This window comes from Vidua chalybeata, chromosome 4 (assembly GCF_026979565.1).
Source record: "Vidua chalybeata isolate OUT-0048 chromosome 4, bVidCha1 merged haplotype, whole genome shotgun sequence".
Classification (NCBI taxonomy): Eukaryota; Metazoa; Chordata; class Aves; order Passeriformes; family Viduidae; genus Vidua; species Vidua chalybeata.
In genome coordinates this window covers 24101981-24115957 of record NC_071533.1, presented here as the reverse complement: position 1 = coordinate 24115957, position 13977 = coordinate 24101981, and the positions used below count along the sequence as shown (strand labels likewise).

At 39.2% G+C, this 13977-nt stretch overlaps 1 protein-coding gene across 3 annotated transcripts in view; it reads left to right on the top strand.

Annotated features, from left to right (window-relative positions):
- MANBA (mannosidase beta) overlaps nt 1-13977 on the top strand; it is a 45469-nt gene that overhangs the window by 14570 nt on the left and 16922 nt on the right. For 2 of the 3 annotated variants that reach the window (XM_053940942.1, XM_053940940.1), the window contains exons 6-10: nt 2269-2444; nt 5069-5179; nt 10136-10287; nt 11391-11508; nt 13636-13722. In XM_053940942.1, coding sequence (XP_053796917.1) covers nt 2269-2444; nt 5069-5179; nt 10136-10287; nt 11391-11508; nt 13636-13722 — 644 coding nt within the window. The remainder of the gene's footprint in view (nt 1-2268; nt 2445-5068; nt 5180-10135; nt 10288-11390; nt 11509-13635; nt 13723-13977) is intronic. The other variant, XM_053940941.1, reaches the window with a different exon arrangement.

Sequence of the window (13977 nt, the reverse complement as noted above, 5' to 3'; positions counted from 1 at the left end):
CAGAACACACCTTTATTAGGTATTGAAACAGTACTTCAGTACAAACAATAACTGTTAAAAATGTTAGAATTCAGAATCTTTTTTTTGCTTAAAATCCCCGAATAACTGCAGAAATAAATGTAGTATAATTGAGATTAGCACCAGTTTTTCAATTTTGAAAAATTTCCTTTCTGTTGGCATGCGTTTTCACCAAGACTCCCTGTAAATATGTCTCACTTTCATCTCACTTCCATTTCAAACAAAGGCAAAGCTGCTATGGGAATTCGGTTTTGTATTGGAAGGACAAATGCACAGTGAGCAGAGTTCGAAGAGTGCTGAGTTTTCAGGACACAACATGAAGTCTGAGAGAGAAAAGCAGTCATGCTATGCAAGGATAATTGTTAAAGCTGCAACTGGAGAGGATAACCTCATGCATTCTTGCTACCTAACTTACCAAACCGGTTTCCTCTCTTGCAATGGTCTCCGATTTTTCTCTCCTTTGTCCTGAAGATTATTGTAGCTGTGCAAAAGTAGTTAATTTTCCCTTGAAACTTTCTGCAAATGGTGATATGCCCGCTTGTAGACCACCCACATGCTTTTTTTCACTGCCTGTTGAGCCCAGTGGAGTATAGCCTAGCACGTGGGTCCCCTGCACTGGGGTGAATTTTGGCCCTTGGGAATAGATTTGTTGTGTATGAATAAAAGAGGAAGGCATCACTCCATGGCTGCTTTTAAAGCGTCCTGAAATAGCTGCAGGTCTTAAATAGAATTGACGTGACTGGAATTTCCATGGAAAGCCCCAGCACAGACTCTGCTTTCTGAAATTCAGTTACAGTAAAAATATTTTCTGGTCCCTCCCACATTCCCACAACTCCACCTTCTGGTAGGTAAAGTCTTGCTGTCTGGGTAAGTGGAGAGGGCAAACCTGTTTCCTTCAGCAGAGAGTGGCTTGGAACCAGAGCAAGAGCTTATTAGTATTTAAACATTTGAAAAAGAAAGTAAATGGACAACCTGAATTTAAGCTGCATATGTACTTTTATTGTTCATCAGATTTAGTGTCATAGCCTTTTGACCACTGAGTCTGTAAAAGATCCATTGTTCTTGGTTTTTCTTCCTAGACCCCACAGTTCAGGCAGTTACGAATGAGTTGGAATTTCTGTTATGCTTTTGTACGGGAGGAAGAATGCACTGTAATGTCTGACTCTTGTAGGGTGGGTACTTGTTAACCTTTTCCACATTTCAGAAGATTGGTCTTCACTGGGTAATGCTGGATGTAATATAAACTTGGGAACTCAATCATTGCTCTTCATTCTATGAAAGACAGTGAAAATCACACCAGGGCTGAATGCAATTCTTTGTTTTTTGGAGTGAGCTCTCTTTCTCTCGTGGAGGAAGGAGAGCTAGACTATATAAATGAAAAGAGAAAGTAAGTTATTAGTAGTTTGGGTATACAAAACGTGTCTTTGTTCTAGTTATCTTTGTTTTCTGTTTTGTTTGCTTTTGCTTATATGTTAATCTGCAATATTTGAAGTATAGGATTATCCAGGCTGTGTTAGTAGCTAGGCAATTCAACTGCTGAAGTTAGTGGGAAATTTACACATAGATCTTGAGTACCCTTGACCCTGGCTCTCCATCTTCAGTAAGCTCTATAAAAGAGAGGATGCTCTGTGGTAACTTCAGAGAGATCTCAGGGAAGTCATTAACTTGTTTCTTTCATGACACATGGGTGGGAGAAGGGACATAAAGATATAGCCTGTCAAGTCTAGACAGAGTGGGACCAATTCATCGCCAGTGTAGCTCCATTCATTTTGTCCAGTGAGTCTGGGATGAATTCAGCTCGTTTTCTCTTAATACGGTTTTTGTTTCATTGACAAAAGTGATTGTACTGGCTTGTGATTACAATCTTTCCCAAAGAGTACCATGTTCATATGAGTGCTGACTAAAAGCAAATACAATGTCTATGGGAGTTGGTGGGAAAAAATTCCTTCCTAATGAAGTGACTGGTGTCAAGGTCTCTGACTTTTGGACAGAACTCTGAAAAAAAAAAAAGCCTGGATGGCTTTTGAATTAAAAAAAGAGTTAAAAAACATAAATCATAGTGCATTTTTCTCTTCCATTGGACTCAGATGTCAAACACACTGAATAAGCAGATTAACTATGTAGGATGGTTCAGACACAGCCTGAATATTGTTAAATTTAATCTTAGGTGTTTGAATTTTTTTTTTAATGAAGGATAATGTTAACTAATAGGTATTTTTAAATCCCATTTTTTTCCCCCTCTTCACTTAGCAAAGAGTGCTCAGCAGTGGTATCTTGAAGTTGAGTCTATTTTTGATGTAGTCAGCTCCAAGCCAATTGCAGGTCTTGTGACTGTGAACATCCCCAAATTACAAACGCAGCAAACATTCAGCGTGAAGCTTCAACCTGGAGAAGGCAGCATTGTGTTGCTTGTAAACATCAACAAGGTAAAGAGGTGTGTGTGGAGAGCTAATTTAGCGCAAAATGTTTCCCCTAGTTTCCAGTGTGACTTTCTGCCTCCGTGCCAGTTTTAGGCTTCCTTCCCCTTCCTTCCTTCCTGTGTTCCTGACTTTTAACAGCAGTTCTGTATCCCTTACAGGGTAGGAGAACAGTTCTTTTCCTTTCCTTTCTAAAATCTGATGTCTGTAGAGCTATGTAGCTTACTGCCAAAAGGTGGCGAAGCCTTAGAAAAAGGTCACATAATCACTGGCCACTCTTAAATGACCTTTTTTGAATTATTTAGGTAAATAACCTTTGGATACCCTGTGTCACTTCACTTCACTGGCAGCAGGTATCTCATATGCTACTGTTTACTGGACTGATTGGGACCAGAATATACTACAATACATAGGATTCTCCCAGGAGATAGAGGAAACATTCCTCAAGCCTCTCAGTAGATATTTATTTACTTTCAGGTAAATAAACACAAAAGAAAATTTTGTGGAGTAATTCTCTTTATATTCACTTGTTGTCCTTTGGGTAGGCAAATCTCAGGAGGAATTTTTGACCGGTAGAAGGTGCTCTAATGAGGAGCAAACTCAAAAAATCAGGCTCCAGCCAGTGGGCAGAGTGGGAGCCCTGGCAGGTGCAGCAGGAGCCGCACCTGATGGAGTTCTCCACGGGAGCTTCACTGCTGCTGGACACACATTTGTGGATGGGTGAAGTGCTGTGAGCAGGAATTCGGTGCTTCTGACAATACTGGCAATTAATAGCATTAGAGGGTCTGCCTTCAAGCTCTTTTATATCTTACTGGCTCTGCTGTTTTTCTGCGTTGCTGTGTAACGCTGCATCTGTTTTCCCAGTCTGATTGCATTGTCCGTGTGTTCTTGAGTTCACTTGTCAGTTGTTTGCATGGAGAGAAAGCAAGCAGGGCGTTTATGTTACAGCGTGCACACTCTGTGACTTGTGTACTTATGTGCTTTGTTTTATTTTGACACAGAAGCATAGAAACATACAGTTTTTGTTACTGTTGTCATCTGATGTGCAAGTTACGTGAGCAATTTCCAGTACCCAGTTTCATTTAAAGCAACCATGAGTCTCTGCTTAGCCTTTTAATGGATTACGTTATACAGGCACTGTGAAGTGATACTTCAAAATTTATTTTTGCTTATTTAGTTGTTCCAGCCTCAGAAGAGATCTGTTAGTATAGTGCAACTGCAAGTCTGGAAGGAAGCACTTCTTTCAGAGCGGAGCAGCAGTGTTTCATTATTCTTTGTGCACAAAAGGCTTTGCTGCATGAATTCACATCAGCTGATTTTATGAGAAGCCCCGAAATGTCTTCTCATGTATTGATGAGGCTAACAGAGCCCTTAGTCTGTACAAAGAGTTGTGTGGTGCATGTTAGATACTGAGACCTCACCAGAAATGTATTTCTAGTTAAGAGCTTATTGCAGATTAGGTTGTGGAGTCAGTAGGTGTTCGAGTGGTGCATGTTGCTGAGATGTGTATCAGCCTTCCTGCAGTTGCCACGCAAAGTGCTGTGCTGCCAACATGACAGCATTTTGCTTATCAGCTAGTGGTGAGCAGAGGGGTGACATCATTAGTGGCCAATGAGACACCCAGTCGTTCCAGGCAGCTGCGAACACTCCCTTGTTGTCGAGGCACACACTTAATCTGTGCTTCCGTTTGTATCCATGCAGCGCAGAGATCAGTACTTCCTCACAAGCAGTTGTGATAATTCTGTATTGGAGAAACTGAAGGATATATCCATGATATATTCATGGTTGTGTCCAAGTATAACTACAGCAAAATGTATTGGTGGGCTGCTTTCTGGCTTCAATTTGTTTGAAAAGATTGAGGCACTCCTCGCATGACTATATTCAGTGCTGATCCCCCCATTGTTTGGTTGCATGCATTATTGCTTTCTTTCCACAATTTTTGTGTTATGCACTCAACTGGCAAATGCTGACAACAGGAGTGAGTGGCAGAAGTAGGCTGCTAGAGTGAAGATAAATATTCTGTCATCTTGGAGATTGTATTTCATGTTTGTAAAAATTATGGAGTACTAATGATGTGATTAAGAAACATATAGAGATAAAGCAAAAAACTACCGAATGAATGAAAGAATTTGACTTAAAAGTTTGACATAAGTGAAGCAGTCGGTATGGTTACGTAATACGAGAGTCACAGTTGAAAAGTGTTACTGCTGTATATTGAATATTGCATGGGAAAGGTAAAACGATCAATGAAAGGAGGTGTATGATACTGAGCTTAGTGAACAATGGCTGCTCCTGACTCAGATATTTAGGCTTTGGAGGAGTAGTGTGTCAGTGTACCTCACCTGAGGACTAGCAGCTAGATGTGTGCATGCATGTCCAGGCATGCTCATGGCCTGTTGTGGACACAAAATGAAGTGATAGCCTGGACTTGAGCAGAAGAAATCACACTTCTCTCTTTAAATGTTTTTCACCTCAGAGCTGCAGCTGGAGAGAACGTTAGCATATCTCAGCTGAAGCACAAAACCTCATTAGGCTTGTGGTAATTCACTTAAAGATCTCTGAGCCCCAGGTGCATTTGATACCTCTTGTTATGTTATAAACATTGCTCAGACTTTCTCCATTGTATGTTCTAGAGTGCTGCAGTGGAGGCTTGGTGGCCAAATGGACATGGAAAGCAAACTGGATACAACATGACAACAACTTTCATGATGGAGGCAGGATGCCAGATTGAGAAGTTTTCAAAGGTGAGCCCTAAAGTTTAATTACATCTGGCATTGCACTGTTAGTGTTAGGACATCTGCTCTGCATAGCAGGGTGTCTAGAGCTCTGAAATGTTTTGCTGAATTGTAATATGCATGTGAAAATGCTAATGAGAAATGAGTTTTTTTAATGTCACAATATATGGCTACCTGTTTTCTGATATTCTTACCTTGTATGGATGCCTTTAATTATTTTGTGGCTGCAAGACGGTTTACAGTTAACCAGGAACCTCATAAGAGAAAAGATGTTTACTTCTTAAGTTTCCTAGCTTATGAAAAGAAAACAGCACTTCTAAACTTCATAAACCATGCTCTTGGTTTTGTATCATGCATTGAAAAACCCTTTTAAATTTCTATAAGATTATGCAAAGTTTATTACTGCAATTTTTCTTGCTAATTCAGTTTGTAAAAATTTATGGAATAAACACATTCCTAAAAAGCTAACATACATTTATTTATTAGAATGTGGTAGATGTGCTTCAGGCTTAAGATCTTAAATACGACCATAAAAGTAACATTTGGGGGTTTTTGCATAAAGGCTCTCCTAACACACTGGCTGTTTAATTATCTCTTTGGTTTTATTAAGAAGCCTAGAGGAGGTAATTTCCAATTGTCCATTAGAAATAAAAATCTTAGAGATTAGACTGGCCTCCTTATGCCATGAACATGTGGAAACAACCACATAAATGTATGCATTTATTAGATGTTTCTGGTGTGTATTGTTTTACTAAAAACTAATCTGGTCAGCAGGCATCTAAACTGCTATTTGCTGAAACATTTGTTACTGTGAAAAAAACTTAGGAAAACTAGTAGCTTCTGGTGTTGTATCTTTATAGGACTACCCCTAGTTTGATTATGAAGTCATAATAATAATTATTATTTGCTATGATTAGTGTTCTAATTTTGAAAGAATTAAAAAAAACACACCAAGTAAACACATGCATGTGTTGCATGGAAAAACTGCTTGTAGGAAATACAACCGTAAAGCCTCTAAAAGGGAAAATTCTGTTATTACTGTGCGAAAACTGCACAATGATAGGAAAGCTAATAATTTCCATTTGGGTGCTTGTGTCAGAATATTTCATAGAGCTCTGTGGCATATGATCAGGGGGACTTCATGGTCTACAACAGAAGCCTCTTATTTTTTTCTCCTTAAGAGGAAAGAGGGGGAAAAAACCAAATGCACCACATAGTGGGCATTGTGAATTAACCAGCATATGAGGCCTTTACAGCTCACAGTGTGAGGTCTGGTCATCCTTCCTGTGTTTGGTGAATCTCTTAGATTCCAACAAACACTCATGCATGCACACACCATCACCCCCCAGACGGAGCTGTATAAGTGGATAAAGGCTCTGTATGCAGTTTTTTCATGTTGTAGCATAATTTTCTCTCATGTCGGCAGGACTGAACAGCAACATTTATATAGCTTAATAAGAACTTTGAGTAGTTCAGGAGATACAATCAGGGATTAATGTTCCTGAAAGTTGTTTTGTTGTCAGTTCTGTTGTCCATGTTGTGCTGACTTTATTCAGGAAGAATAAATTTCCTACTTCCATGCTTTTTCCCCCCCCTGAAAAAAATAGAGGTGAGGCATTTCACAAGTGGTTTGTGTCCATATGAGTATCTACTTAACCTTGGACAGGAGAAAACTGAAGCATGAGAATGTACATGTGAGAAAGCACAGCTTGATCTTATGTCAGATTTAGCTACTCCTAACTTGAACTACTTTCTGGATTCTGACATGCTAGAGTAGTCTTCAAAACTTTAACTAATCCTTTGGGAATATTTCCGGGTGGCCTTCCAGTATGTACTTGCAGGAGCTGTACGGAGCTCTAGTCAGCAGTGCTGGGAATCTCTTTGGCTCAGAGAAGTACTTACTCATTCCTGTTCAGAGTAGCAGAAAACCAAAGCTGAATAAAAGCCAACATCTAGGATGGGATGTGGTTTGGTTTTGGTTTGTTTCACATTATCCTAAGAAACAAACTCTAGAACAAAATATTCAAATGGAAAACCAAAGCTGTATCTCACAGTGACATTGGTTTTCTTGATGGAGGGTCCTGTTTGCTATTGATAAGTTGCTTATTTCTTGCCAGTCCCACATCAAGAAATTTATTACCTCTTTCATTGCCCCATGAAGCATTTGTTGCTTCTCAGTTCCATTTCTCCATCTTTTTGCATGCTCATTTCTCCAGCATTGTACTCAGAGTTTTTAATTTTTAAGGCTATTTTTGTACTTTCAAGATCTTGGCCTCTAGCAGGCTTTGTAGCTTTCACACCACTTTCATGCTGTGTGCTAATTTGTTAGGTCACTGGGTTGTTCTGTGATCTTAGTTCAGCTCTAGAGATCTTCATCTTTATTCCTACTGCTAAATATGGGAATGCCAAACGTGATCCACAGGTCACTTAACTTTGTATGTGATTAAAAAGACAGGTATCTGTTTAATAATTATGCCCAGAACCAGCTAATTGGTCTGTGGTGGCTAGAGAGCCTCTTGTGCATGCCCTGAGACTGAGAGAAATGCTCAGTCCTCAGGCAGCAAGCTCTACCAGACAGATTTTGAGGTGGCCAAGGTCTTGGTAGCCAGAAGGACACATAGCCAAGCATGCCAGATGGTGGTTGTCTCCCACTGCCCTTCTTTTAACCCCCAAGGCAGAAGGAAGCTGTAGTAGGAACAGGAAGATGTGCTGTTACCAGCTGGCCTTGGGGAACAAATGGAGTTGCGCTGAATCTTGAAGGCCTGGGAACGTGAGCTGAGGCTAAGGAGCTTTTTCTCTTGCTCCTGCTGTCTGGGTGGTCCTGGCTAAGTGTTTCAGCCTCTCAGATTGCCTTGGATTTGGCCAGTTGCATGAGTTCCACTTGAGCATGCATAAAGCAATATCACATTACTTCTGTTAGTAATATAAGTACTCCATTACAAATGCACTCTGAGACAGTTTCAACCTGTCTGATGACATCCATAAAGTTGACATCCCAAATACTTTGGCAGCTCCAGCTGCAAGTCCCATTCCACTTTGTGCCATAAAAAAAGAGCCACAATGGAGACTGAGCAGTTTTTCTCTGAGTAATTGAATTCACTGCAGGAAGGTCAGAACTTTTTCGCTAGTGCAGTACTCATACTGTAGTTTTTCTTTTGTAGCCTTCAGGAGTTAGAGTAACTGCAAAAGTTGTATGAAACATTGGTTATTATTTAAATTCAACTGCTCCTGTTAAACTAAGTCTGCAAAATTCTAGGAATGGTCGCTGCCATGATGTAGAGCTGTTTAGGTTGAGCTCAGTGATCTGCAACCTCTGCTAATGCATCTGGTTTGTCACATGCATTGTCTCTATCCAGGTATTTGGTTAATAATTGTCCAGTTAACTTAGAAGCAAAAAGTGGTGATTTTCTTTTTCTTCCCTACCTCTAGAAATAGTTTTCTGTCTATATGTGTAATTTTTGATAAGCTGAACGTTCAGAAAATGCAGTCTCGTAGTGGGATTAATAATTTCCCTTTTGAACTACAGCCATATCTGGTATGTGAAATAAAGAATTGCATTTTGTCTTAAAGACAGGTGTATCATTTGCACTTAACTAGGTTAATTTTAGCCTGATTTACTGACAGATACTTGCCTCAGCTGAATCTTGTGGCAGAGAGAGAACAGGCTGTACTCTACAAGCTGACCTTTTGAAAAGGTAAAGCAAATAGTCATCTGAGAGAGGAGTGCTTGCTGTCTTAGGAGTTGTTTAGAAAAAATTAGGTTCCTGCCCTTCTGACTCAAACCCTTTTTGGCTAAAATTTACTATTAGCTTTCCTTCCCTTTATTTAATTTTCCAGTTTTCTCCCTATCATAATGAGCAACAGGTACAAGAAAGAAAATGTGTTTTCTTCCTGACTTAAAGAAGTTGAACTGGAACAAGGATGCAGGAGAAAATATTTGAAGTGTCCTTGTTTTCTGAGCTGTTTTCCAGAAGAGTTTGGAGGTGTGCAGGAGCTGATATGGCAGGTGGGGAAGGCACCTATACAAAAAAAGGGTCAATGCTGTTGCAGTGCATTAACTGCTCCCTCATGGCTGTTTGTGTCAGTGCAGCCAGAGCAGCATGGTTGCTTGTGGTGAAGTCCTAGAAAACGTCTCGAGCAATTTCCTGGGAGCTTCAATTCCACCTGCAGCAGGAAAAAGGAATGTTTTCTTGTTTCAGTATCACAATGCCATATATTAGGCTAAAAGAGCAGCTGTAAAAATTTGGCCTCTCCTTCTGCTTGAGATGTGCTTTATCTTTAGTACTTTATTCAGAGTAACTGTTTATTTAGCTGAACTGATCACTCTGAGTCATTATTGCTGATCATGCTGTTCCAGCACAGCTGTGATGGCCAGAGGGCCCTTCACTTGCAAACTAGCATTTGTGTTTGCATGGGTGTTTTTTTCTCTGTAAGTGTTACATCTATTAAAAAAGTATCATTTCAGAGCAGTAAAAGGAGAAGATCTTGCTTGTACTACATGAATCTCATGCTAGGCATTCAGGGACAAGACTTAAAACTGAGCTGCTGCAGTCTCCTGGTAGAGAAAATTGCGGATTACATGGTATTTCTGATCTGGTGCAACCACTGTATTCCTCTTTCTGGCCTTCAGCTGGACTTTTGACTGGATTCTGCAAAAAAACATACTTCATCTGTCTCTTCCTTAGATACTTGTGTGCACATGTACAGTTTGTTCATGCTTTCTCTTGCTCTCTCTTAATATGATATCAACTTTAAAAAGTGAACAGGCTTACTGAAAGAATTCTTTCTAGTACTGTTATAGTGTGCTTTTTGCAAGCAGGAATTTAGAGATGAGACCATGTCTTTTGATTCCTTGACAAATTCTAAGCTGTTATTGTTTGGTTCAATGCCTTTTGTAATGGTTTTCTTTATGTCATTTTAATTCCTTTTTTGTCAGCTTTAAATCTAAGTTTCATGTCTTCACAGGTTTATTTTCGGACAGTAGAGCTTGTTCAGGAGCCTATTCCTGGCTCACCAGGTCTGAGTTTCTACTTCAGAATCAATGGCCGACCCATTTTTATTAAGGGCTCAAACTGGATTCCAGCAGATTCTTTCCAGGACAGAGTGACCTATGACACGTAAGCCATGTTTGATGTTCTGTAAGGATAAAGGATAATGTTTTCCTCCTCCTGATTGTCTCTGCACCCTTTCTCAAAGGTTGGCTTTAGTAGGTAAAACTTTCAAGGTAGAACACTAATTGTTGTGGATGGGAGGCTTCAGAATTAGGGCTTAATTAACATGAACATATTTGAGTGATGTTCAAGGCATGAAGGTGCAATTGCTGGTGGGAAGGTGATTGCTTGCAGTTCACAGTTATACCTTTTGGGTATTTTTAGGGATGATCCTCAGGCTCTTTGACCTTGTCTGGACACATCCATTGGTAGTCAGAGGATGTGCACTTCATCCATATCCTAACCCATGTCATGCAGGGTTATGTAGGTGCATAGTAGCCTCTCCCCTTTTCCTGATCTCATCTAGGCTACTTGGATTTCGTGCACAGCCCTGCAGAGATGCAGGTGGGATGGGGGATGTACTGTACTTGATCTAAGCTTTGCTCTGGGGTACTGGGGAACCAGGACAACAGGGCATGCTGCAGTGTGCATTCACATGCAATTGAGAGGCTACCAGTATGATTTAAGGAAAAATGAAGCCTAAAATTCTTAAAATGATATTCCCAGTCTCAGTATTTCTCCTCACCCTCTCACTCTCCCATTCTCGCTATGCATTATGGAACTCAGGAAGAGGATATACATTCCTGATTGATTGTGTTTAAAGAGAATTTGAATTCAATTAATTGACATACAAAGCAAGTAATATCAGAGGAGAAAAGCCCAACATGATTAATAAAACATAGTATTTCTAAATTTGGTCCTGCCAATACTTCTGTAAAAGCACTTACACATGTGTCACGCCATCTATTTCATTAAGTGTTAACAGGACCAAGCAACTTTTTCTGCACAAAAGATTGCTTTTTGAGAGCTCTGTCCAGACATTCAGGTTTAGAAACCAGAGTATTTTGATACTTTTTGTTAGAGTTATAGTCATAGATTGCCTATTAATGATTTAGATTTGGGTGGGTTTTTTGGTAGGGCATTAGTTTCTTTGTTTTTTGTATAACCTAAGAAATTCTTAAGTAACACAACTTCACAAAACTTGTATATCTTCTTTTTGTATTTGACAGACTAAGGCTACTCTTGAAGTCTGCAGCAGATGCTAACATGAATGCCCTTCGGGTTTGGGGAGGAGGAATATATGAACAAGATGAATTTTACAATATTTGTGATGAAATAGGAATAATGGTAAAAACAATAAACACAGAATACTTATTTAAAAACTGAGTAGAACTTGTAAATGAAAATCCACTTCAAATTAAAAAAAAGATAATTAATACATAATTAATACTAACCATCTTTCCAAAGGACATTGTAGAGTATCAACACAAGAGATCAGATTAACCTAATTTTTTGGTTGGCTGGTTGAGGTTCTTTAATTTCTTTGTAATTTGAATGGTTTGTGATTACAGAGGCTATCTGTTAAATCTGGAAGTGATATTTTGGAGACTTTATAGTAGAAGGTCGCCATTGGGTAGAAGGTAGCTATGCTCTTCTCAGTTGTAGAAATGGATTTTATTTATTTTAAAAGTATTTTCTTCCTTTTAGCAACAGCTGAAAAGGTGTGGGTTTTGGTTCAAACTTTTGGTTCAAAGGTGTGGGTTTTTGGTTCAAACTTTTCATTTGACCCAAAGACAAACATGGAAGGCATTATTCAAGGGGCCATTTTGAACAAGCTGTAATTGAATATAAATGTAGCTGTAAGGTGAACACCTGCTGCAATCACTAATCCTAGTTGAGTACCTTTCTTTTATTATATAAGCTTGGAGGCACGTATTAGTAAGTTATGATGAAGCAGTGACTATATGAATGAAGGCCAAGCTGCATCTGGTATTAAAAATCCTGAGAAGTGTGTTTGGTCTTAGTCTATACCAGAAGAAGCAAGGAAACATAATTCATACCTTGCTGCTTTCAGATGTGTGTGCTTGCAAAAAAAAAAAAAAAAAGTTACATCTATTTTAGTGAGCTGAATAAGTGTCCTGATTTTCAAGGCTTCTGAGCACTTACAGTTCTTTAATTTTTGACACTAGGCACCTTAAGTAGGCCACTTAGATCTGTGTCTGTACAGTGCTCAGTGCAAGATTTAGATCTTATTTAACAGCCAAAATAGCAAGTAAATGCAGAAAATCAAACCCTTATTCTGGAGGAGGCAATGGGGAAAGCTTTTTGTTTTGTTTCTTCTGATGGTCTTGCAAGGGCTTAAAAGTGCATTGGAGTCAAACCAGTGATCACTTACTGAGGGAAATAGTAAGAAAAGGTTTCTTTCAATAAAGAGTTTTGACATCAACAGCCACTAAAGGATTATGAGTGATTCTGCAGCAATAGCTTTGCTTTTTCTGTACAGTGTTAAGATTGTAACAATTATTAATGGCTCCATTATCCCCCACTGTCCTATTCTTTATCTTCAGTTTCCTTAGGGAATGTGTGCTGAAAAAAGCCATGGAAAAGCATATTCTCACTGCAATGAAAATGAAATTCTATGAGGAGCTGGTCTCTGTCTCTCTCCATGTAGCATGGTATTTAGAAGAGTGGAGTCTCGTACAGACTCCTTTGGGTTAAGGTGATTGTTCTAGAGGTCTTTTCATTAACATTTGAGATAGACTAGAAGGAGCCTCAAGGTTACGGCAATTTAAAAAACAAAACAGGTAAACAAGAAATCTTATCCATCTCATTGGGCTTCCGTTCCCCTTTTTGTAATTCTCCTGCAAGGTACAAATGGAGTTTATTGTTCTTGAATTGAAAGGCTTGCTGTTCTCTAGTAGTATCTACTTGATCTTTCTTTGAAGAGAAAGATCACTGTGTTTTTAGAGTATCTAGTTTGTTTCTGCCCCTCTTACTGTGTAAGATTTGCTGGTTTTTAGATCATTTTGTATGGAGGTGTTTTCTTAACAAGTACACATTAATGTCTGTTAAGTGTGCTCAGTGCCGCATCAGAAGAATTAATGTCTCTTCTCATTAAGTAATGGGGATTTGGTGTTACACCTGCAAAATAGTAAATATGAAATTGTTCTGTTCAGCTGCAAATTGCTACATGTTCATATTTCTGATTATTCCGTTGAAACTTACAGAACTTCATCTACTGAGCAGTATTCCGCTCCTCAGTGTAGGCTGTCAGGAGCTGATTCCTAAGGGTAAATATTTCGTAATCCTGATATCGAGGATAACCACAGTAGACTGTGCACATACTTGAGCCCCATGGTGAATGTGATTTGTTTTCTGTCTGAACAAAGGACAGTGCATCCCAATAGCCATACTTTTTTCAAGTACGCAAAGTAAATTACTGACAGGTTTTTTTAACTTTCCTTTCCCTTGTAGATTTGGCAGGATTTTATGTTTGCGTGTGCGCTATATCCAACTGACCAGAATTATTTAGAATCCGTAAGAGCAGAAGTTTCTCATCAGGTATTTTATCCATGTGTCGAAGCTCTATTTCACATTATCTATTTTTCATTGACTGACTGTGTAAGTTAGCTTTCCAAAAATGGTTGTTTTGAAGTTTTTGTTAGTGTACCTTTATGTAGCAGACACAAAATGTAATCTTGCTAAATCTTCTTGAACTCCTCTGACTGCTTGCAGGAGTAGTCAGTCAAGCAGACTGCACAGAATTTATCCTTCACACATAGCTGAGTAGAGGTGGATGGTACATATGTGCATAAG